At 34.6% G+C, this 26,247-nt stretch overlaps 1 protein-coding gene across 1 annotated transcript in view; it reads left to right on the top strand.

The window, feature by feature from the left end:
* The first annotated feature begins 14,635 nt into the window (after positions 1-14,635).
* The window catches only part of LOC132635217 (uncharacterized), a 65,843-nt gene continuing 54,231 nt past the window's right edge, over positions 14,636-26,247 (top strand). The window contains exons 1-14 of the mRNA XM_060351509.1: positions 14,636-14,896; positions 17,165-17,268; positions 18,600-18,734; positions 18,817-18,867; positions 20,113-20,207; positions 20,273-20,390; positions 21,081-21,182; positions 21,258-21,446; positions 21,559-21,719; positions 22,090-22,260; positions 23,842-23,934; positions 24,034-24,355; positions 24,957-25,061; positions 25,135-25,230. Of these exons, the coding sequence (XP_060207492.1) occupies positions 14,797-14,896; positions 17,165-17,268; positions 18,600-18,734; positions 18,817-18,867; positions 20,113-20,207; positions 20,273-20,390; positions 21,081-21,182; positions 21,258-21,446; positions 21,559-21,719; positions 22,090-22,260; positions 23,842-23,934; positions 24,034-24,355; positions 24,957-25,061; positions 25,135-25,230 (1,842 nt within the window). The 5' untranslated portion in view covers positions 14,636-14,796. The remainder of the gene's footprint in view (positions 14,897-17,164; positions 17,269-18,599; positions 18,735-18,816; positions 18,868-20,112; positions 20,208-20,272; positions 20,391-21,080; positions 21,183-21,257; positions 21,447-21,558; positions 21,720-22,089; positions 22,261-23,841; positions 23,935-24,033; positions 24,356-24,956; positions 25,062-25,134; positions 25,231-26,247) is intronic.

Below are 26,247 nucleotides of genomic sequence, written 5' to 3'. Positions count from 1 at the left end.
TCTTATACCATATACCATATACTATATCAGGTTTATTTTCATATACCATATACCATATCAGGTATATTTTCATGTACTTTCTTATACTATATACCATATCTTTTCATGTACTTTTCTTAATATTAATATATTTAAATAAATTTCTTTATGTCACAAAAAATAATTGTATTCATCAAGTGAAAATAAAAAAGGAAGAATAAAGAGGAGGAAACGAAAGAAAAAATATATTTTTAAAACTGTTTGAAAGAAAGAGAAAGTAATAGGTGAATATATGCATTAATGGTATTCGTGCCTTGGGGAATGCCTACCTTCAGGAGAAGATTACCGAATGAGCGATCTCGTACTAAACGAAACGACTTTCACTTTCCATAACCAAAATGCCTTTCGCTTCTGAAAGCGTCCTTCCTTCTCAATGCTCGGAGGCTCCGCACTTTCCCTATCATACGATTCTGCCAGACACATCCTCACTCGAATAACACAAAAGCCGCCTACGAATTTACCTGTTGGGAAGGTTAAAGCATTATGTCTATCCTTATAGGGTAAGAAGGCTTTCTCTATTGTAAGTAACTCTTAAAATTGAGTCTTATTGATATTTTAGGCATGTAAGAAGTGTATTTTTATAATTAAAAAGTTAAAATTTTAAATAAGTTGTATTTATGTAATTTTTATAAAGTAGTTATAATATTTTTAATTACTATTTTAAAAAGTTGTATTTGTGTGAATTTTCCTAAAATTTTGGCATCCGCTAGTCTATATTCACGCTTATGCTATACTTGTATTTTATTGTATTATATATAGCATATAACCGTTAAATAAATAGCTTCAAATTTTCGAGCTTTATCTCTGTCTCTTGCGTAGAATTTAGGGATTTCTACATGGTGTAGATAACATTAGGCCTTATTTATATCTAGTAGCTGTACTTTAAATTAATTACATTTCATAACTAAAAGGTGTATATCAATTACTGTACATAACTAAAACATTTAAACACGGTTAAAATTAAAAACCAACCGTTCTCCTCCTCCTCTCTCTCTCTCATGTCGTCTTCTCTCTCTCTCTCTAACATTTTGAGCCGCCGGCGGTCATCTTTTCCGGCGGAGCTCCACCGGAGCCCAATCAAACGACCTGAGACATTATAACCAAATTGATAAAAAGCAAAAAGCAAAGGTACAGCTCCAGGAATCAGTAGCGTAAAACCCACATGAAGTCACTGATGATGCCAACAGTTATTGTCCAATCGAATATCACTTCAGATTATATCCCTATTTTCTTTCTTTATTTTATTTTTATCAGTAATATATGCCAACAGTTACCGCCTCTCTCTCTATCTCTCTCTCTCATTCTCAGATTTGTATGGATCTGTGTTGATTTTTGTTGTTGTTGGCCGTGGTTGTTGATGTTGTTCGTCGTCTCTCTCTCTTCTGACGACGACGACTTACAACTCCGCAGCGGTCATATCTGGTCAGATCTGGTCAGATCTGGCCAGAATTTGGCCGAAATTTTATTTCTTGTATTCAGTTTTGAGTGTATTCGTTAATTTTATTTCTTGTATACAAATGAATACAGTGAATTTTGAAGTATATACAAATGAATATAGTGAAATTTATTTCTTTGTATTCAGTTTTTTAGTGTATTCATTAATTTTTTTAGTGCAAAATTCTGTGTTTTGGGGTGTATTTTGAAGGATTTTTTTTTTTGTATACAATCGGTTTTAGATACAATGTAAAAGTAGCTATAGATGAATACATTTGACATGAATACAGTTGAGTTGAATACATATGACTTGAATACAGTGAAAAGAATTTTTGAAATTTTTTTATTCATTGTATTCATGAATACAACTAGGTCGTTTTATGAATACAACGAGCGATTTTTCGAATATAGTGAGGTAACTGTAGCTACGAAATGTAAATATTGAAACTGTAGCTATGACAAATTTTAAACCCCAAAGTGTAGTCATTTATGTAAAATTCCCTCATATCCATTTACTTTTCACTTTTTTAAGCACCGGGTATATACTTTTAATAAATTGTAAATCCTTGTTAAACATAAATAGCGGCCCAGAATGGCTCGTTGTGCACTTCGGGCCAAAAAGTTGTAGTTGGACACGTTACCCTCAGAGAAGTGCTGACAAAATTGGGCTTATATAAAAAGCCCAATCCACAATGAATTCAGCTTGCCATAGTGTTGATGAGCTTTTTTTTTGCGCGGACTGTTCTTCATTTGGGGTGGTTTTTAATTTTGGTCCTTCAAGTTGGTGGTGAGTTCGAACCCAACTCAATAAAAAAAATAAATCGCAAGGCAGATGTTTGGATTCGCAAGGCATAATTTTGCATGAGCAACATTCTGCCCTTCAAAACTCTGCCTTGTGAATCCAAACTCTACCTTGCAATTTTTTTTAAAATTTTTAATTGAGCGAGGGTTCGAACCCGAAACTAAGGGATTTTTAGCGAACGACAAAAGTTAAAGACCACCAATTTGAGAGGCAAAAATTAAAGACCACCCCCAGCGACGGAAAATCCTGCAAGTTGCCCGTTGATGAGAGACTCAACTATGTGAAAGCATCGAATAACTATACCGTGTTGAACCATTTTTTGAATATTATACCTTTGATAATGGAAATAATTATTTAATATTAGATAGTTTGATAAGTTCATAATGCAATAGAGTTTCTTAATCCTAAAATATGCAAATATTTTATCATATTTTTAAAAGCTACTGTATGTATTTTTTAATAGATACATGACTCGAGTACTATAATTGATGTATCTTTTTTTTTTAATATTATTATTATTATTATTATTTATTTTTTACTTGGGGGTTTCTACATAAACCTAGGCAAACAAGATTCAATATTGTATGTCTATAAACTAAACGGATCTTCGCAATAGTCGAACAAAAATGGCAATTATTCTTTCTTGTGTAATTGAGTTTCGTAAAATAGATTCAACAATCATTCAACCGTATATCAAAAGGAATCAAATGAGAACTAACTTTTAAACCTGTTTAGTGGGGGAATCCCAAAGTCTTGATGATACAAAAGATGTTGAAAAATTTATGAAAAAATTTAAAGGCCAGTTGAAAGAATCTTCTATCTCCGCAAAAGACAAAAAGAAAGAAAAAATGAAGTAATAAAAGGACCCAGTACTCAATAATAATGCTGAAAAATAAAACGTCAACTCTCATAAAAATGTTTTTGCTTTAACAAAAGCAAAGTTTTTTCTTTTTTTCTTTCAATTATTGCACCGGTTTTTTTTTTTTTTCCTTCTTTCTTTCAATTATTGCACTTCCTTATTCAAATTTTCTAGATAGCTTTTTTATTTGTATTTTTCTTTTCAAAAAGCATCCGCATAATGGTGCTTTACTTTTTATCTTGTTGGCTACATGTCGGACCACTGTACTGTTTTAATTTTGTCAGCTCGTTGTACTGATCCTATATAAAAGGATCATTCAATTAAGTAGAAGGTAGGTTTTAGAAACCACCTGCTCTGTAGGTTTTAGAAACCACCTGCTCTATCTTTGTAAAAAATATTGGGAAAATAACATAGACTACCTATTTAAGACTCTTTATCACAAAACATAACGATACTTTTCCTTATTTACGGAACATAACGACAATTTACGAAACATGATGGATTTGGGCTTTAGTACTGTCCCACGTTTTGGGCTTTAGTACTGCACCACGATTTTGGGCTTTGGCAGTTCATCTTAGCCCAACTGTGAATGCAATATTTCTCTGTGACATAGTATAATTTCCTCCTCTGCAATATTCTCTCTCTATTTTAACCCACCATCTCATACAAATTTTCTCTCTCTCTCTCTCTCTCTCTCTCTCTCTCTCTCTCTCTCTCTCTCTCTCTCTCTCTCTCTCTCTCTCTACTGTGTATGCAATGTTGATGTAAATATGTGTGATTCTCCATTCTATTTTCCTCTGTTTCGTTCCATTTCACCATTAGTAAAGGTAATCTAGGGTTTACAATTCCTTTAGTTTCGATCATATATTGTTGTGTTAGTTTCAATCATATATTGTTGTGTTAGTTTCAAATATATATTGATGTGTTTCTATCTTCATTTCAATTACTTTCATCTTGTTCAGTCAATTTTAACGATTTATTTAAGGTTTCTACTTCGTATTTCCAGGTGTTTTGTGTGCGCATCAATCTGTACCAACTTAAATTGTTGTGATTCCAGTCCATTGTTTGTGAAAATGAGTAAAAAAAATTCTATAAATTCCCCTATGCGCAAAAGCCCTAGATTTTTGGGGCCTCCAACAAGCCTGAAAGTAGGGCCAATTCCAAACTTCAATTTACTCACTCAAACCCCGGTAAAAAAAAGGAGGAAGGGAAAAGCAAGATTCTGATGATGAAGGATTATTCCAAAACCCTTTACAAAATGAAATTAGGACGAAAGTTCTAAACGATCCTTGTAATGTTGGTCCCACTGTTCTTGAAATCAAATCAACCCCCTGGAATGATTCCAAAAGGAAGCGAAAAGAAACGTCAATTAGTAAGTCAAAAAAAGTCACTGACGACTCTGATTTCGAAGAAGAAACTGAGCATCTTGAAGCCAAAAAAAGTAAGATTGAGAAAGGTGGTGCAGTAAAGAAGACGAAAGTCGAGAAAGGTGAAACATCAAAGAAGAAGAAAGTCAAGAAAGGTGAAACATCAAAGAGGAAGAAAGTCGAGAAATGTGAAACATCAAAGAGGAAGAAAAACAACCCGACAAAGAAGGTATAAAAAAGCATTTACACTTTAGTCTTTGAATATTTGGTTACTTGCATGTGTATGATTTGTGGTATAAAAAGGGTTCGCTCTTCCTCCATTTTAGCTTCTCGATCTAAGTATGTTTGGAGCATTGTCATGATGCCTTCATATCCAGCACTTTGTCCTTCATTTGTCATGTTGTTGTCCCTGTCAAACTTAAAAACACAGCTAGCATTTTCGTTAGAACAACTTGGGGGAGGGGAAGCAAAATAATTGGGACAATTACCCCAATGTCCACCTTGACCACCACATATATTACAAGCACTCTCATCATAGGATTGAGACGGTGCACACATCTCTCTCCCGGGAGCATATTCACAATCTTGCCAAAAGTGGGGTCCTTCACAATATGGACATGGGTCATCAAAATATGGATTGCAACCATCAAACCCATTTTCATTCCAAGATGCCATTTTTTTTTTAAAAGAAAAATAAAACACAGATAACAACTACACAAATATTTACGGGTTCGGTTCAAAGCAAGTTAGCTTATTTCCTAGATTAGCCAAAATACACCAATTGTTCCCCGGCAACGGCGCCATTTTTGATAACGTCCAAATCCACCCTATTAATTAGAATGGGCACGGTCGTATGCAAATATATTTACCCAACTATGAGTCGGGGTCGAATCCCAGAGAGAACAATATGTAGGCGATTAGGAAAAGTAGGAATTTTCACCAATGATAGCTAAAGCCAAACGATGGATAATATTTTGGTTTTGTTTGAGAGAAAATTATAACTAATGCAAAAATGTAAACTAACCTAGAAAGCAAGTAAAATGATCAATGGCCACAAGCATGGATACAACGGAAACTACGCTCAAGTAACGATCCAATGTATTTCATGATTTACAAATAATGGTGAGTTTATATTACTTAGCCTCGAATAATGACTCTAAATTAGCTTCTTCCGAAGACTAACTAGACTACCTAATTGAATATCCGTAAAGCAATTAGGAGCATTAAGAACACCCGAATATGGCTACAAGTGCTGTCGCCTATTCCTAGGTCGATTTTCATTAGATGAGGGTTAACGCCCCAAATTCTTGTTAATTAATCTTTCTCAATCCCGAGTTTGCCTCTTCCAAGTTTAAACCGAAATAAATGGGCAAGTCTTAGGGTTAGCTACTCCCTTAAGAATCATTCAACATGAGATTAATTAAAGAAATAATAACTCACTTCATTAGGAATAAAATCATTCAACACATAAGCAAAACAAGAGATTCAATCCAAACTTTAATCAAGAATACTTCCATAAACAAGATTCAAGTATTGAAATAAATACTACACACATAAATATTCAATACAAAACAAGAGTAGAAGAAAGGATTAAGAATATCTCATTAAAGTGCTTCCAATCTTCTCCTCCAATGTGTTGGTGTAAAACCCTAGCCTCCAAGGACTTGTGTTGAGCCAAAGATGATCATGTTTTGTTGCCCTAAGCCTCTCTTTATGCCCAGATTTTTCCAAGTCAAAACAATGACAAAATATGCCCCAACTTTCAGTTTTTGCAGTTCTGCCCGTTTTTTGCAGTTCAGTCCCGTTTTTGCAAAACTGTCCAGTTTGGACAGTTTTGCAAAACTATCCCATTTGGCCTCTTTTTGACTAAATTTTCACTTGGTTTCTTCCGATCACTTCTAAATCACATAAACCTGTAAAATAGATGTAAATGATATTAAATACACTATTTTCTCAAGCAAACATAGCAAAAATATAAGATTAAAGAAGAGATAAGTTGGTAAAATACCAACTTATCATGCGCACACTCGTGCGGTTAGAGAAATTGTTCAAAAACTGGCAAAAATGATACCACTCTTCTTTAACAGTACCGGATTTTATGGCAAAAGGGATGACATAGACTGGAAGAATAACATAGAATATATTGAGAAGGGTGTTTCTGATCCTTTGGATTATGTCTTCGTGGAGAATTTGCCAGAACAAGATTCGAAATCAAAGTACGTATATTTATTCTATGAAATATGGTCTTTTGCAAGTTTTAACATGTGTTGATAGTTTTCATACATAAAAAATACTTTTCTCATACATTCCATCATCATTTTCTTTTCAGTGATTGTGGAGTCTATGTATGTGCATTTGTTGAATATATCAGCCAAGGCATCTTGGAAATCCTAAAGGACGAGTTCGATCGTCATCTTCACCGTAATAGGTATGGTGCCCTACTGTGGGATTATGCAAGGCAAAAGTAGGATGCTAGAGCTATTAGTGAATGTGAAGCCACTGGATTGGTTACCGGTAAATTAGGTGGTCCAAGAATTCGCAAGGAACCTGTCCCCCAGTGGGAAAAATTACCGAGACCAAAACAAAAAGTGAAAAATTAGTTTTTAGAGTTACCAGTTTGTAGTGTTTGATGTAAAAACATAGTTTGTTGGTGACAGGTTATGATACATTTTGTCGGGATCTATCTTAAGTTTTTGCTTGTTTTGTTATGCAAATATTGTAACTCATCTTGCTATGAATCTTTGAGTGGTTATGATACATTTTATTGGGATCTATCTTAAGTTTTTGCCTGTTTTGTTATGCAACTATTGTAACTCATCTTGCTATGAATCTTTGAGTTTAGTAATCATATTTGATACATCTTTCATACAACTAGACGGCCTATGCCCGTGCTGCGCACGGGCCCAACACTTTAGATTATAATGCATCTATGTATATGTAGTTGTCTTTGAATAGTGATTATATATATATATATTGTAGTTTGTGCTCCGTATCTAAAATTTTATTATATTAATGTTTGCTACAAATACAAAATCGGCAAATTTATTAATATTTTTTAAAAGATAAGACTTGTTTAAAAGGAAACTATTTTCCTCTCTTTGAGATAAAACAATAGCAATATTTAAGCATTAGTTGCTACTTTCAATTTTAATTCGATTAATTTAAAGGTGTAAAATAGTTATTTTTTTTATCAAATTTTGATTTGGATAATTCTAATTCAAATTATTAAATTAATTTTACATGTTTAAAATGAAACAAAGTAGACATTGATTTTCTATTTAAATGAAGAAATACTATTTTTTAATTTTTGGTAAATATTCTTGGTTTAGCTCATTTTACTTGTCATGTTGTCTTTCGTACCTTATTCATTATTTGATTTCCATTTGATAAATTTTTTAAGTATATTTATTTTAGTAAACATAACAAATAAATGACATGGCGGAATAGCAGATACAACAGTTTAATATCTAGATTAGATCTCAGGCTAATATAAAAAAAGAAAGAAAATTGTATGGTTTGACTACTTAATCTTTTGAAGAAAAGAAATTTCATTTGCTCCCACTAATGGATTGATACGCACGTGACAATGAATCCATCATTATTGACTTAATGAGATACTCTATAAATTACATGAATATTGTTTGATTTTTTAATATGGAGTGCACTTTTTTTTTTGGAGTTTGGATGTGGTGGGTTTCACTTTTTTTTTTTTTTTAATAATGGTTGGTGTTTAATATGGGGCCCACAATTTTATTTTATTTTTACTTTTTTTTAATATTGCTTGATTTTGTTAATATGGGGCTCACCTCACTTTTTTTCCCCGTGAGTTTGGAAGTGGTGGGTTCCACTTTAATACTGGTTGGTGTTTAATATGGGGCCTCACTTTTTTTCCCCGCGAGTTTTGATGTGGTGGGTTCAATTTTTTTTTTTTAATACTGGTTGGTGTTTAATATGGGGCCCACAATTTTTTTTTGTAATATTAATTGTTGTTTAATATATATGAGGCCAACAATTTTTTATTTTTTTTTAGTTGTTGTTTAATATATATGGGGCCCACAATTTTTTTTTTAGGGGCAAAACGGACGACGAAGCATGGGTGCAAAACCCATGCTTCTATATAGTACTAATTTGGTTTGAGAGGCGTTTTGAATGGTGTAGCCACTCTTGCTTCAAGTTCTGCATATTGTAAGAAATGCCAAATTGAAAATAATGTAATGGGAGCTCTGGCATATTTACCACACTACATTAGCCTGTTAAATACATTATTCATACGCTAACCATACATATTGCAGACAAACTATAAGATTTTATTATAGCCAACCAAAACCAAACACGTAATGTTGATAACCAAATTCATATCAACTTTTCCACATTATTATTATTAAAATTGTACTAAGTTTCTACTCTTACTAAAAAAAATAACAGAGTTTCTACTCTCATTAAAAAAAATATCACCGCCATAACATTGTCGACTATTTAATTTCCCTTTGGAATATTGCTACAAGTCTTCTTATTGTGGCCTTCTGTACCACATCTGCTGCATGTCACCGTTGATTTCTTAAATTTCCCCTCGTGGAATGGTTTCATTCTTTTGGTAGCTGGTCTTCCTGGTGGTCTTTTACCATCTGGTGGCAACACAATCTCTTCCTTTACATGCCTCGGTATATCCCGTGTACTTTCGCATGGAAGAGGCACAACTGGTATTGCATATGTATCGAGGAAATTCTTATTGCTGTAGTAGGCAGAGGTATATTCCGCTCCATGTTGGTGCCTATACATTATAGCAACCATAGCATGCCCGCAAGGTATCTCATCCAGTTGAAATCTTCCACAAGTACACGTCCTGGCTCGAAGACATACTGTGAACCTCTTAACACCATCAATCACTGTATGTAGAAATTCAGTGGAAGCTCGTACCTGCAATCAAAATTACATTTGTACAAGTAATTCATAAATTATACACTAAACATACAACATATATACACATATTATAGAGTTTTCATACATATGACAGTAAAAAAGAAGGATATTAGTTAACAGAAGGATTATCTTACAGTCATACGGTGTGATAATACCCTATTCTTGTTGATAATTTCTTGATACTTTTTAGTAAGATCTGTGAATGTATTCTTTGCTTCTTCATTGTGTGTCGCATTCCATCTTTCAACCAATTCCCTCATGAAATTCAATAATTTTGCCACCGACAATTCCCTAGCATTCACTGTAGCGTCGTTTATAGATTCAGCTGTGTTTGAAGTCTGTGTCCATGTTCTTTTTACTATTGCATGTCTCTATGACCATTTATGATAACCAATCTCCAACAAGTATCTCCTCAGCTTCCTATCTATTTTGGTCACCCTTCCCATGCATTCGTTAAACTCTTGGATGGTGTATGCCTTAGCCATTGCATAGTATAATTTCCTCATCTGCTCTTTGTTTCTGTGTCATTGCTTAATTAAATTGTTCCACAAATTCCAAATACAGGCATAATGAGGCAGCCCAGGGTACACTGCTGCACTCGCATTCCATATACTTTCATGCCTGTTCGACAAAGCACATGTTCTCCCTCTCACCAAAAGCATCCCTGAACCGCTCAAAGAACAATGTCCAAGGTGAATCATTTTCGGAATCAACTATACCATATGCAAGCGGTAGTATACTACTTGTTTCCATACACAAATAATACAACCAGTTATAAATTTTTATTTTTTTTTAAAAAGAAGATAAAAAACAAACCTCCTGGATCCAATGTATAGGCAATTAACATAGTCCCCTTGTAAGTTGATTTAAGATGGGTTCCGTCAACCACCACTATAGGTCTGCAATACTCCCATCCTCTAATACAAGCTTCTAGTGCTACAAAGGTATACAAGAAACAGTCTTCCTCTGTTTTTTCCAATCTTATAACCGATCCCGGATATGTCTTCTATAAAATGTATAAGTAGGCTGGAATTTTACTGTCGAGTCGGATCCCCTCGCAACATAATCATTTCCTTTTGCTTCGCTCTATAAGCTTGCATGTAAGTCAATGTTACACCATGTTGTTTCCTCATGTCCCTAGATATATCCTTGGGTGTGTATATTGCTTTTGGATCTTCATACTTATCAATTATATAATGCTGACGACATTGGAAGTTACTTGACGTTGTTCATACATTCTATCCTTTAACAAGCATGTGTGTACATCACATAAGTTCCTAATCTTGAAAAGCATTGACTCATTTAGACTTGAGGCCTTTAAACACCATGAACAATTGTCACCAGGGCATACGAGATGATAACTATTGATGAAAATACAATAGCACATCGAAAACATTGAAAATATACATTTTTATACATATATCATACAATATTCATACACCCAACTATATTATATATGTGATTTATATACATACATACTTCATACATTTTTTATTTATCTACAGTAAACAGTAATATTTGTTCGTACCTTTTTGTACCATACCTTTTCACCCGAAATTGAAACTGCTTCATAAAGGCATATTGCTTCATAACTGCATTGAGTGTTTCTTTATCCTTGTAAATCTGTTTTTCCGCAATGAATTCATGTTGAGGGTCGCTTATTATATTAGTTTCACAACTATCCAACAATTCAACATGTCCACTCGAAGCCATATCAATCAGTTCAATCATATTTCCCATGTATAAAGATTGAATTTTTCGACCCCTATTTATTGCACCGGAACTGCTCTCACTATCATGATGGAATTCAATTCCCTCTATTTCACTATCCTCGAATGTGATACATAAAGGAAACCTACTGAAGAAATCTTTATACTCTTTCTTTTAGTCTAAATATACCCAAACACCCATGTCGTTGTGTATGATCATTGGTGGGCATCGGTCACTAGCAATGTATTTAATCATCATGGTTTGGAGTGTGGTATCTAACCTCAGTTGAGTAGCAATTGTAGAAATCAATCCATTATAGTCCGAATTTGAATCGTACTGGATTCCTTCAATTTTGAATTCTACATATCGACCTGTTACACGAAGTGCATAAAACTTTAAACCAAAATTCATACATACTAAAATAGACAAATTTTTCTTGCACAAAATCAGTTCCCCACTACAAAATCTACCTAGTATACGGAGTTCATACAACTTTCAACCAAAATTCATACATACTCCAATAGACAAATTTTTCCTGAACAAAATTAGTTCCACAATATAGAATCTACCTAGTATACAAAGTTCATACAACTTTCAACCAAAATCCATACATACTCCAATAGACAAATTTTTCCTGAACAAAATCAGTTCCACACTACAAAATCTACCTAGTATATGGAGTTCATACAACTTTCAACCAAAATTCATACATACTCCAATAGACAAATTTTTCCTGAACAAAATCAGTTCCACACTACAGAATCTACCTATTATATGGAGTTCATACAACTTTCAACCAAAATTCATACATACTCCAATAGACAAATTTTTCCTTAACAAAACCAGTTCCACACTACAGAATCTACTTATTATATGAAGTTCATACAGCTTTTCATACAAATTCTTTCATGCACGAGATTACATGCTTTTAATTGACTTCAAAACATAATGTATTTGGAGTTCTAATATATTTACCTGATGCGTCCCATCTTTCACTGTGTTGTATCATTATTGACTGCATTGTGCTATCCGCCATTGTTACACTAATAAAGCTTTGATCCGTATGATTTTGATTATGACTTCTGAAATTTCAATCGCGTATAATTGATAATTTGTTTAGGTAATTGATGTTATTTCGACTTCTATTAAATCAGATTGTATTCTTCCACAAAATATCAACAAAAAAAGAGGAAAATACCTGTTCCTTTTTTTTTGTTTGGAACTTGAATATGTATTACTTCTAATACTTCAACGGTTTTTGATTGAGGAATTGATTGTTTATCAACGTTGTATTCGTTTCTTCAATCACATTCGAACCCTCAATGAAAACTGAAGAGATAGGGCGAAAACATTGAGCGAAATTGGGGGAGAAAAATCGCAGGGAGATATTATGGGAAGAGTAGGAACCAACGGTATTTGCGTGATTCCGTGGGTGTATAATTATTTGACCGTCTAATTGGGTTTTGTATAGGGTTTGTCAGTATTCTACTGTTATATTTTGTAAACTGAAAACTGTCGTCGCGTTCTGTAAATATTTACTCTAACGATGTATATATATGTATTTTGCCCTAAAATATTCCCCATATAATAAAAGTTTGCAGTTTACTACATCTTCATCTTTTCTGAGCACAACTTACAGTTTTAGGTAATTTTTCTTTTATTTCATTTTGTTTTAATTTTTAATTTTGAATTCATATTTAGCTTAAATGATAGGTTAAATACCTTGTGTTGAATTATATCACACTAGACTACTAGGTATTATGGTGAAAATACTTTAATTAACTTAGATTCACCAAGAATGGTACTGAGGTCAGGCAGAGAATAACCCAGGCAAATTTTCAAACCCAGGCGGTAGTCCTGTTTGTGTGCCCGCTGAGCCTAGGTGGCGTTTAGGGCTGTTTTGGACTTTTCTAGTTTGGGCAACCTCCATGCCAGGATTATTGACCTATAAACGTCCCTCTATTTTATTTACTATTCGTACTTAGTTTTCGTGCATGTAGGCCTCATTTCCTTAACTAACTGTGGAACAAAATTTTGCCTTTATAGTTTGGTGCTTGGAGCTTTAGCAGTGCTTTCCATACTGTTTCAGCAATCAACTGCTGTTATATTTTTTATTTCTTAGCGTCAAAATGACAGGCAAAGTGTCACAATTCTCATCCCTCAAATTCAATCTGATACATTGACACCCTTGATCAATAGAATAATATGATGTAAGCTAATTTAACTTGCAACAACAAATTATTTAAATAAATAATTTAAGAATTTAATGTGTAATCGATGAAACGTCTGAAAATGATATAAGGCTTATTTTATATTTTATTGACGCTAAAAGTGAATGAACGAAATTGACTTGTCTTAAAAATTGAAGATTAAACAATATTAATCTCGACCTCAAGTCAAGGACTAAAATCTAAAGTTTAGTCAACTGACCAAATTGAGACTCCTAAACGAAAAATTAATGCCAACACGTGAGTACCACGTGATGAGCCTAAATTAAGTCGGCAAGATATTAGTTGCTCTAAATTAAGTCGGCAAGATATTAGTTGCTCCACGTGTAGATACTAAAAATTTAATAAAATAAAGAAATATCCTAAAACAAAAAACCTCCTCCTCGTCACTTTGCTTTAAGCTTAATAAATTGAAAAATGACATAAATGGGGTCCCTTATGTTCGATCGTAGATTCAAAATTGTCCCTTAAGTATGAACTTAACAGTTTTGTTTTTTTAAGTTTGTCAAAACTTAACACTTTTAGTATCCGTAAAATATTTACCGAAATTTGTTGGTTAGATTGACGGACATAATGGAAAAAAGACTTAACTATAAACACCAAGAAAATTTCACCAAATTTTAAAATATGCAACACAAAAAGTTATACTAAAAAATAATATAAATTACACCTCAAAAAGATACATCAAGCTCTAAAAATAAACCAAGAATATCGAAAGCTATAAAAATTTTACTCACTCCGTCCCAAAAAGATTAGCACTTTTCATTTTTCGAGAGTCAAATAAGTTGTTTTTTGACCGTAATTTTTTATACGTCTTTTAAATATTTTAAATTATTAATTATAGTGACTTATAATACTTTTTACGTAGTCTTCAAATATGTAAAATTTTATTTCAAAAGAATAAAAGATTCTATGTTAAATCACACGGTCAAAATTTAAAAAATTGACTTTTGAAAAGTGAAAAATGCCAATTTTTTTGGGTAGAGAAAGTATTTCTAAATGTGAGTTCACGATGATTTTTCATTTTTACCACAGTTCTTGTTCAATCTAACAGACAAAGTCTGTTAAATATTTGACCAACACTAAAAATGTTAATTCTTGACAAACTTAAAGGACCAGAAATTGTTAAGAACATACTTGAAGGACTATTTCGGACCTACCATTAAACATAAGTGACCAGTTTTGTCATTTTATCATAAGAAATCTACAGAAACAAAAAAAAAAAAAAAAAAAAAAAGGGAAAAGACAAAAGACGTGCCAGATTCTTCCAGGTTCCAATTCTCTTTTCTTCGTTCATATTTCGCTATGGGAAACCTTCTCAACACTTCAATTTTTCATGATCAATTTCGTTGTTTTCAAACTTATATATAGGAAAAAAAAAACTTGTAGAAATTCACAGTGAAAATATTTTGAAGGAAGAAGAAGAAAGTCGCAAAAATGGTGTTGGAAGATCAAGTAGTGTACTTGTTACAGAGGTATTTAGGGAACTATGTTAGAGGACTCAATAAAGAAGCTCTAAAACTCAGTGTTTGGCAAGGTATCGCTCTAATTCCCTAATTGAATTCCAAATTTACTGAATTGATGATAACTACGAGCTTTTAATGTTATTCTATTGCTAATTTGTGTGATGAATTAGTGTAATAATTGCTTTCGATGGTGAAATTTTGGATTTTGTACTACTTTGCTAGCCTGCATACGTTTATTTGAATGTTAAAATGTTGATTTTTGTTTTTTCTCTTTAAGCATGACTTTTATTGCTAATTGTGTGAAGAATTAGTGTAAGAAGTGGTTCCAATGGTATAATTTTGGATTTTGTACTACTTTGCTGTGGTTTATTGAATGTTAAAATGTTAATTCCTCAATTAAATTCCAAATTTTCTGAATTTGTTTTTCTCTTTAGTTACGAGCTTTTATGTTATTCTATTGCTAAATTGAGTGTCAATGGTACAAGTTTGGATTTATACTACTTTGCTGTCTTTTATTCACATCATAGGTTTATTGACTGGTAAAATGTTAATTCCTCAATTAAATTCCTAATATTCTGAATTGATGATTTTTTTTTCCTCTTTAAGCACGCGCTTTTATGTTATTCGATTGCTAATTGTGTGATGAAGTTGTGCTAGAAGTGCTTCCAGTGGGGTAATTTTGGATTTATACTACTTTGCTGTCCTGTATTCACATCATAGGTTCATTGAATGTTAAAATCTTAATTCCTCAATTAAATTCCATTTTTTTTTTCTGAATTGATGATTTTGTTTTTCTCTTTAAGCATGAGCTTTTTATGTTATTCTATTGCTAATTGTGTGATGAATTAGCACAAGGAGTGGTTCAATGGTATCATTTGGATTTGTACTACTTTGTTGTCCTGCATTCACATCATAGGTTTATTGAATGTTAAAATGTTAATTCTTCAATTAAATTCCTAATTTCCTGATGATGCCTTAATGATGTCGAAAGACTAACATTTAAGCGTATCCAGCTCAAATATTTTCTTTCTTTAAATATTGATTTGGCAAGCTTATCGAGGACATGACCTTAGATAGAAGGGTTTGGAGGTCGCGAATTAGAGGAGAAAGTTAGTTGGTAGTTGAGCGTTCTCTCGCTTTATTGCGGGATAGGCTAGGTGGTCGTATCCTAAGTTGTGGACTCTTCGTTTTTTATGCCGAACCTGTCTCGACACTAGTCTAGGAGGGGTGCGGGTGCGGAATACGTCTCGGATTCGGTCAACCAACTTCGGATATTTTGACCGGAGTCCATGGACAAATTTGGGGGAAAAATGAGATTTTGATTTCTCTAAATGAAAGATAAAACAGATTTAAGGCATGGGAAATGGCATACCTTCAATATTATAGTCCTTTTGTCTCATATTCGCTACTTCATGTTTTAGGCCAAACAGTGAGAAACCAAGAGTTCAAGGGTCGTGTTCTAAGTTCGGACAATAGCTCTATTTTTATAATTTTGAATTTTCTTAGCTGAATCCGTGCACCCGTATCCATACCTGGATCCTCACCCCTGAGTCCTGAAATTTAGATTTTGCCGAATCCGACACTCGGATCCGTACCTGTGTTGGATACCCGAACCCAAGTCCAAGCAACTTAGGTCGTATCTGTACCTACTTTCTTATCAGTAGTGTTAGCGCTATTCACATAGTTTATTGTTCTTCATTTTTTGTTACCACCTGTGTTTCATGTGTTTTAGTTATCGCATTATTTCGTTGTTGTTACCGTTCTTTTTTCTGAATTTTATGTACTGCTTTCCATATCACATTATTTTGTTGTTGTTACTGCTTTCATTTTCATATTCCCTTTTTAAACTGCTTTGAAATGCTTTACTTGAGCTGAGGGTCTATCGGAAACAACCTCTATATCTCTACGAGGTAGGTGTAAGGTCTGCGTACACTCTACCCGCCAGTGGGATTACATTGGGTATGTTGTTGTTGTGTTGTTGTTGATTTGGCATTAGATGTATATTTAGAATTCCAGGTCTACAGGTATGAGTCGCCAACTACTTCGTTGCGACAATGGCTTAAGATTTTGTTTAATTTTTTTTTTTTTTGGGGACTGTATACATTGATCGAGCAAAATCACTGATGCAGGTGCACTCACTGCTCTGCATCACTGCTTTGAACATACATCCATCCATGGATGAGTTCAGTTTTATGTCTTCTCCATATTTTTTTGGGGATGCCACTGTATGTAAAGCAGTTGTTAAGAGTTTTCCTTGACAATATTCGTGGCAGTTAAACATCTGCCTTTATGTATAAAAAATTTGCTTCGTTACTAACACATTGTGGTGTATGTGACAGGCAATGTGGAACTAGTTAATATGCAATTGAAACCAGAGGCTCTCAATGCATTGAAGTTACCTGTAAAAGTCAAGGCAGGATTTCTTGGATCTGTGAAACTCAAGGTTCTACCCCTAATATCTGAATGCTGAATGACTTATTTGAAGTTTTGAGTACCTGAAAATGAACCGAGTATTTTGTTGTTCTTGGGTGGGGATGCTTTAGCTTATGACTTTAATATTTTGCACTCGAGGGCGCATTCATAATATTTTAAATCTTTTCTCGGTTGTAATTTTATCCCACTTTTGTGTGATCTTGGAAAGCAAGTGCACACATCACAGTAATTTATACAATGGTGAGTCAGCATCGTTTCTACAAGGAGGATTGATGATTACTAAGTACTGAAATTATCCCAACCCTTTGAGTTAAATGAAATTTGATCTGAATGAATAAACCTAATAACATCAATAAAGCAAGCTAAAACTGGGATTAGGTCACCCTTAGGAGGAACCTGGATCATATCTTTGCATGGTATTTCGTTTTTAACCTTTATTACCTGCTTGCTTATTTAATGGCACGGTTTGGCTGTTCTAAAGTGCATTATTATCCAAAAAGGCAAAAATTAATCCTCCTGGGATGCTCCCAGGAACTTTTCCCAAGATAGCTTTCTAGAGGTCCCTTCTGGGCCTCTAGGTCCTTTTTCAGGCGATATTCGATTACCGGAATACTCTTTTCATATTTTCACAATACCTTCTTTCTACAATGGAAAATAGGTTGTATTTCAGATCTGGGGGTAAATCAACTGTATCACAGTGAACAAATCAGAATCAGAGTTTTGGTTTGACTGGGTGGGAAGTGCCAGACTTTTCATCAGAAGGACCCTGAGGGAGGGTGCTCTACTATGGACCAGTCGGAGGTTGAGAAAAGCATCAGATAATATAGGGAAGATCTTTAAATCATGGAGGTGTGGAGCCTAGTGCCATTCTTTTTTAAATAATACTTAACCATTCAAAGAAAAAGAGTTTTAGTGATTGTGAAATAAAAGTACATCTTTTCATAAAAATCAGATATTTTAAAATGGGTTTTCAACTTGATTGATATGATTTTTACTTCTTAATTCCGCTTAATTTATACACACACACACTCTCTTAATTCTTTTTTCCTCCATCAGTGCTCTTTTTATTAAAAGTCATGCTTTAATTCTGCATTCCACTTAAAGCGCCACAAAACTTTGGTGCTTCGCTGCGCTGTTCACTTTGACTACCCTGGGTTGTTTGATGTAATTACAGTGTGTCGACCTGCCAGGGATTCTTATTATCTCTAATATTTCATTCCTTTTGCCTTGTCTCCTGACTTCTCATCATTTTCCATTTAACATTGGGACAGTTCTACGGGCCACTGTTTAATTAAGGAATTTATTGTCATTTACATGTCAGTAATTAGTCCATAATAACAGGTACCATGGAGCAGGCTTGGCCAAGATCCAGTTCTAGTTCACCTGGATCGTATTTTCTTATTAGCTGAGCCAGCAACCCAAGTTGAAGGATCTACCGAAGATGCTGTCCAAGAAGCTAAGAAGAGTAGAATACGAGTAAGGTTTTGAGTCTGAAGTAAAATATTTTGCATGTTGACAGGAAATGTTTGTTGATATTACCTTTTTCCCTTGCAACTAGGAAATGGAAACAAAGCTTCTGGAGAGTAAACGAATTCTACAGACAGAAATGGTATATTTCTGTCTTTTGTCAAATGCATAAAATTTTGATGTATGTGTGTCAACTTGGATGCTCAGAATGATGGGTTCATTGGTTGCTTGTGTCAGTGGTGGACTGTTAATCTGATACCAGCTTACTAACTTTGATTGCTGAACACTGTCTCTTGCTTTCGGATGTGAAACTTATGGCTCTAGTGAAATAACTATTTGTTTATTTCTTTCTCTTGATGAAAGTGAGAAATCAGAGATACAGATAAGATGCTGTTGATTAGCTTCCGTAACTGCAGCATAACATAGTTGCTTTTGGTATTACCTGTGCGTCTAGATAGTGAAATTGAGAAGAGGCATTATAGTTTCTGTTGAGATATGATATAATTATATAATTAAGTAAATAAATGTGTGCTCTCTCTAACAACTTAAGCTTTTAGATGAGATGGTCACACACTTCAAAATTGTATCAGATCAGATAGACTTCCTGGGTTTGAATCTCATTGCCATCCATTACTAAGAAGAATTTCTACGTGCTTTGCTCATGAAAAAGAATCAAGCCCGCATCTGAGGGGGCGTGTTTAGTATAATATAATTAAGTAAATAAACATGTGCTCTCTCTAACTGCTTAAGCTTTTAAATGAGATGATCACACACTTGAACAATATCTTAAGAATGTGAGTTGAATTGTATTTTATTGCTTTGTTTTTGGTGTAGTCAGGCCTACTCAGATGATACTATTTCCATTATTGATGTATTAGATTCAATATAGGATTAGAATAGTAGAGTCTTGGAGTACTTTTGTAGATATGGTTTCAGTACAACCTATGTACTGTTTTGTTCATATGGAATACAATACAGTTACCGGTTTCAAAAAAAAAAAAAAAAAAAAAAAAAAGAATGTGAGTTGGTTTCAGTATTATCCATGCTTAGACTAGAAGTAATTAAGAAGTGACACTACAGTTTCTGTAGAAAATATAATTCAAGGATTCTAATGTTAGCATCCACATCTTTCAATGAACTCAGTTTTGACATCAATGCTAAGATATTCCTGTTGCTTGTTGTGTGTGGCACTGATATATGTTAAGTTCGATTGAGTTTTATCTTTAAACATTTTAAAGGCGTCCTTTTTGGCTCAGTTTATGACACAACCACGGATGGGAAACAAATGGAAATCATATATCTTGCATGGACTGGTGGTTTCACAGAATATTGTCCATCAAGTAGCATCACTTTTAACCTTTTTTCTTTTTTTGCATTTCTCCTCAAGAATAAGTCCTGGATGGGGTCTCTCATCAACACAATAATTGGGAACTTGAAGCTTTCAATTTCAAATATCCACATCAGATATGAAGATCTTGAGAGGTAAGGAGGTTCAACTGTTGATTTCTTTGAATTTGTGATGAAACTGACTAGCTTTCATCATGCAGCAATTCTGGCCACCCTTTTGCAGCTGGTATTACCTTAGAGAAACTATCCGCTATGACGGTAGATGATAGCGGAAATGAAGCCTTTGTGACTGGAAATGCATTGGATTTCATACAGAAGGTCCGTCTCTTTCGCGCTTTTAAGTTGATGAAAAGGCATAAGTTCTTAACCACCCCTTACCCAATGACCTCGCATAACGGTAGCGTTAATAGTTACTTTAACGAAACCTCTTATTCAACTTCCCCACATTTCTCGTTACTTCTCTAGTTTCACCTTCGCTGTGTTCTGATTATAGCTGATTAGTTAGTGACTATAGGCGTGCAGAACTAGTGGTTCACTGAATCAATTTTAGTATCTCTAGTACACTTGCCTCTGGTTGTAGCTCTTCTGCATAATCATGGCAACAATGAAGAAAAGGGAACTGAGGAGCTTTCCTATCAAAAGAGGAGAAGAATCAGTTTCAGAATTGGAGTAAAAAGAATATCTTGTTACTGCCAACTTGCTGTGATCAATTCAGTATTATGTAGTGCCAATTGCGTATTATGCAAGTCTGTCCAGGTCCTAATAGAGATAAAAATTATTCAAAATGTAACTGTTTTCTATTTTAAACCGAGATTCACCACTTCCACAAGTGCGTACTTACATGTTACATGTGAGCTGTCAAGTCCATTTGTATTTTAATGCAACCTTTTTATCTTGTTTAGTTTTTTTATCTGTGCTAATTCCTTTTTATGGTTATGGTTTCTTGGTAAACTCAACTTCTGTTTTCTTCTTTCACGCTTTATATTGATTTGTTTTTTGACATGTTAGTCTGTAGAACTTGAACGGCTAGCTGTTTATTTCGATTCTGATATCACTCCCTGGCATATTGACAAACCATGGGCAGATTTGCTACCACAGGAGTGGGTCAAGGTACCTTTTGAATGTTTAATTGTTATTTGCTCTTTCTGATCTGTCCCTATTCCTGAACCTAGTTCAATTCCTCAGATTTTCAGATATGGAACGGAAAATGGCAAACCTGCTGATGGTCACATCAAAGAGCATTCTTACATTTTGCAACCAGTGACTGGGAAAGCTAAGTTCTCGAAACAGCGCCCTAATCCTTCACGTGATAATATGGAACCTCTGCAAAAGGCAGTTGTGTCTCTAGATGATGTGACTCTTTGTTTGTCAAAGGCCAGTCTTGCTAACTTTTCTTCTCTATTTTTTATTTCTCATTCAATGTGGAATTGATTCTAGCTTGTTTTGGTTTTTCCTTTTTACTTACTTTGGTATGTTTGTTCTGCAGAATGGCTATAGGGATTTATTAAAGTTGGCCGAGAATTTTGCTGCCTTCAATCAACGGTTGACATATGCTCATCTTCGTCCACGTGTCTCGGTGAAATCTGATCCAAGGTCTTGGTGGAAGTATGCTTATCAAGCTTTATCTGTTCAGATAAAGAAGGCCAGGTATCTAACTAGTTTCTTGAGGAATTAAGAGACTCGCCAAACTGTGGATTTATCCTCTTTATATTTTGATATTCTCACACCATTCTTGGAGAAAGCCCAACTTAATAGGCCTAAACAAATGTGATGAATGAGGAGTTAAAATGTTTCTACTTGTCCCCATAATGTACACATTTATCATATTTACTCTATTTTATTTCAATTGTGCTAAAGTTATAGGACTTTTAGGGAAAAATGTGACAGCTTTAAAAGATGTAATATCATTCCTTCTTATTCCCCTTATAAGTCGCGTACATATATTTGTATATATATACTCTCTTGGAGAAGATTTGGTTCTTTGTCTTTTAAGTGATAATGCAATTGTTGTTTGTAGTGGGAAGTTGTCATGGGAGCAGGTCCTGCAGTATACAAGGCTGCGGAAGAAATATATCGCTTTGTATGCTGCATTGCTGAAGTCTGATCCTGACCGGATAGTAATAGATGATAATAAAGATTTAGAAGAAATGGATCACGCGCTTGATGCTGAAATCATTCTTCAATGGAGGTAATGTACTTCATGTTTTATATTATTTCATGAACTGTTGGCTAATGGACTACATCAATTCAAAGGCAGTATCTTGGTGTACAACATTGTGGGGTTAGGTAGCTTTCTATTAGTCCTGACAACATTACCGGATACACTTTTGGTGAGCGTATATTTTTGGTCAATTAATTTGTTAGGTGAACTCTGAGCAATCTCCCTCCTTCCCTGCAGTGTTATCAAAAGCGAAAAGCGCAAAAAAGCTCTATGGTCAGCTGCTGGGGCTTTAAGCGCAAATAAAGCGGGGGCTTTAATAAAAAAAAGCACAATGGCGCAAAAATACAAATATATATATATATATATATATATATGTTTTGTCCAAGACTGACAATAATACGCATGAATAACAAATATATGGACAAAGAGATCGTAAAAACATTACGATAAAGTGAAATATCAATTATCTAGTGTCATCCCTTCAAAAGAGGCTCATTGGCAAGAAAAAGTATGTCTTAGAGCCTTGATGATGACACCTGAAGCACACATAAAGTGAGGCGAAGCGCTCAACATATTTTGAGCCTCGCTTAAGGGCTTAAGCGCGCTTTAAGCGCCCCTTTGACAACACTACTTCCCTGTTACTGTTTCTTTCTCCGTCTCTAGAAAAGTTCTCAAGGTGCCCCACAAAAAAAAAAAAAAAAGGGAGAAGAATAAGGACACAGAACACCAAGGTTCATTGGATGTTGTAGATAGAGCTTATAAATTAATCAGAGTTCTCTAGTGTCTATCTCAGTGCTTAGTTTGCTCCATTTTGAATCATACCAGTTAGATACCACTTCGGTTAAGGTTGTAGACTCCATGTATAATTTTGGACAAAGTGATCACTTGAGCTATTGCGGTTGTGTTAGGCTCAATATTCATTTTCTTAGTATGGTACTAGAGCCGACATTTGGTAAAGCCCATTTTCGTGCCAGATTAATGTTCATACGTGGACTCCAAAAAATTCAGTTACACGAGGGAGGGTGTTACTTGGAGTTTATAAAGGTATTAGGCTACTCCACTCGGTAGTTCTGAAGTTTTGGATTGGATATTCAGATTTTTCAGATGGTATTAGAGTTGGACCCATTCCTGATGTTGTATCAAATGTTGGGCCACCCATTATATGTTCCAGATGTTTAGCCAGGCGCGGGGTTTTTTGGGGGGGGGGGGGGGGGGGTAGTATTGACATTTAGGCTCGTTCGATCTTTAGCAAACCTCACTACTTTTTCTAGCGTTATGGCTGATTTAGGTCCAAGGTGCATTTTCCTTAATAATACCTATCATTTTTCTCTCATGTATCTTTAGCTTAGATTTGTTCTTTTGATTGGACTGGAACTTATTAATTGATTTATTTTATTCTTTCATGATATGTCAAGTGTTTTGTAAAGCGACTCCTAGGTTTAAGAGCGTTCCAGAATGTTTTGCTTGTGTTGGAAATAATGGTTCATGCCATGAAGAACCATGACAACACTACAATGATGTTTATGCACAGAAGCTGTCCTGCCGATGATTTAGAAATTAGACAGTTTTTTTATTAGAGAATGACCTTTATTTTTTACTTTTCAACAGGATGCTGGCACACAAGTTCGTGGAGCAGTCAGTAGAGTCGGATTCTTACCTAAAAAAACAAAAGTCAAATAAATCTTGGTTTTCTTTTGGCTGGTTAATACTGGATCTTTATACTCCTCAGTTTCTGTACCGTGAAGTTCTTTTCTTTTGTTTTCTTCTGTGAAATCTCATGTGGTTTGACCAACGTCTCAGGTCCAACCAATCAGTTGAAGATGAAAGTGAGAATGCAGAGCTCACTGAGGAAGACTGGGAGAGGTTAAATAATATAATTGGGTATAAAGAAGGTGAAGAAGAACCACTGTTGGCAACTCATGACAGGAGAGATGTGCCACATACCACCTTGGAGGTTCACATGAAGCACAATGCCTCAAAGCTTGGTGATACTAGTAACTGCCTAGCTGATTTGTCATGCAATAAGCTTGAATGTTATATAAAGCTTTATTCAGAAGCAAAGGTTTTTGACATAAAACTAGGATCATATCAGTTATGGTCTCCAAATGGCCTTCTTGCTGAGGTGAGAATCTTTACATTCAATTGTAGAGTAGTGTTGTCAAAGGTGCGCTTAAGCTTTAAAGAGGCACAATCATGTTGACCGTTTCTCCTCACTTAGTGGGCTTTTCAGTGTCGTCATCAAGGCTCTATGACATACTTTTCCTTGCCAATGAGTGTAATCTTGAAGAGACGACACTAAAAATCTGATATTTAACTTTATCATATATTTTTTTTTTTTTGCAATTTCTCTGTCCATGCTTATAATCATTATTTTTGGACTATATATATACATATTTGTATTGTTTTTCTATATTTTCGCCTTTGTTCAAGCCCACGCTTTATTTTCACTTAAAGCCCCGACGGACCTTAGAGGTTTTTCGCACTTTTCGCCTTTGATTACACTGCTGTAGAGAGGTTGGGTAATCGAGGATATGTTCCATTCTTTTCTTTCTAAAGATTCCTCTGCTATATGGTGAAAAGTTGATATCCGATAGCTTGCAAAATTTTGAACTTCTATTCTCTCTTTTTTTTTTTTTTTTTTTTGGGGGTGGGGTGGGGTGGGGTGGGATGGGATGATGGTGTAAAGTTAGGCAGCCTCATTTACGGTAATGTTTTCTGCTCAGAGTGCAACTGTCAGTGAGTCCTTGGTTGCTGCATTTTGCTACAAGCCTTTCGATTCCAACTTGGACTGGAGATTGGCGGCTAAAGCATCTCCGTGTTATGTGACTGTAAGCTGAAGTTTTTGTTTAAGTTCACCAGTTGCAACAGTTTACTTTTCAACTGATCAGTTTTTTCCCTTAGTATCTGAAGGATTCGATTGACCAAATTATCAACTTTTTTGAAAGTAATGCTGCTGTAAGTCAGACGATAGCTCTGGAAACAGCTGCTGCAGTACAGGTTAGCTTTAGTTTCTTAGTTTGAGATCTCAATTTTGACATTTTTACTTCACCTTTTCCATCTGTTCTGCTCACTATTCATTGAATTGGTGTTTAGATTGCAGCGTGTTTCATGGTCATAAAACATTTACTTCTTAGACCGTTATCAAAAAAGGGAAAATTTGCTTCTTAGGGAAGAGTGAGCATTTAATGTTCATTTGTTGCTTAAGGGAGTTAGTGAGAGTAAAAGTAGTGCGCTCCACTTCATTTGCTTGATTTTGTTGTTCCTGGCGATGAATGGGGATGAACCAGTAAGAAGTTTCTTCTTGATAGCTCTTCTTCTTTTATCAAAAATATTTTAATGGTGTGCTGGGGCACAATGTCATTATGGGCGTTATATATGTTTGAAAGTAATCCCAAGGGGAAGCTCGCAGCCTCGAAAAGGTAACCATGACATTTTCTTGTTCTATTTTCCCCTGAAACTGAACGATATGGTTATTGTAACCAAATGGCTTAACGGTTGAAGTGGGACAAAAACTATGGGAGACCAGGGTTCAAATCCAAGAAAAGGCTAAAACCTAGGCAGTTCTTTCACATTTGCCTAAATCTTGGTAGTAGGTAGAGTTATCAATTACTTGTGCCGGTGGAAGATAGCAGGCGCTCGGGTGAATAGTCGAGGTTTACGCAAGTTGGTTTGACCAGAAAAAAGCTGAGAATAGTATTGTATTAAAAAAGGTAAAAGAGAGGCCTTTGAATCTTAGTGGTATTGAAAACAGAATTGAAACTTCCATTGTAAACAGTTAGAAACAACCAAAAAGGCAAGGTAAATAGTTTGGGACAGGACGACTATTACCCTTAAGATGTTTCATATTTCACCTTTTTATCAACTAGTGCAGTTGCTACTTGTCTCATAGCTTTTTCTCACCACAACCTAGTAATATGTATATTAATATCTTAAAAATGTTGAATTACCGAACACATGTAAGAGATTCTTAGTTTATGTATGTATTCCCAATTTTTAAATTAAAATTTATTGGTA

This window comes from Lycium barbarum, chromosome 4 (assembly GCF_019175385.1).
Source record: "Lycium barbarum isolate Lr01 chromosome 4, ASM1917538v2, whole genome shotgun sequence".
NCBI classification, from domain to species: Eukaryota; Viridiplantae; Streptophyta; class Magnoliopsida; order Solanales; family Solanaceae; genus Lycium; species Lycium barbarum.
Note: the sequence above shows the minus strand (reverse complement) of the source record. Positions and strands in the feature narration are given on the sequence as shown.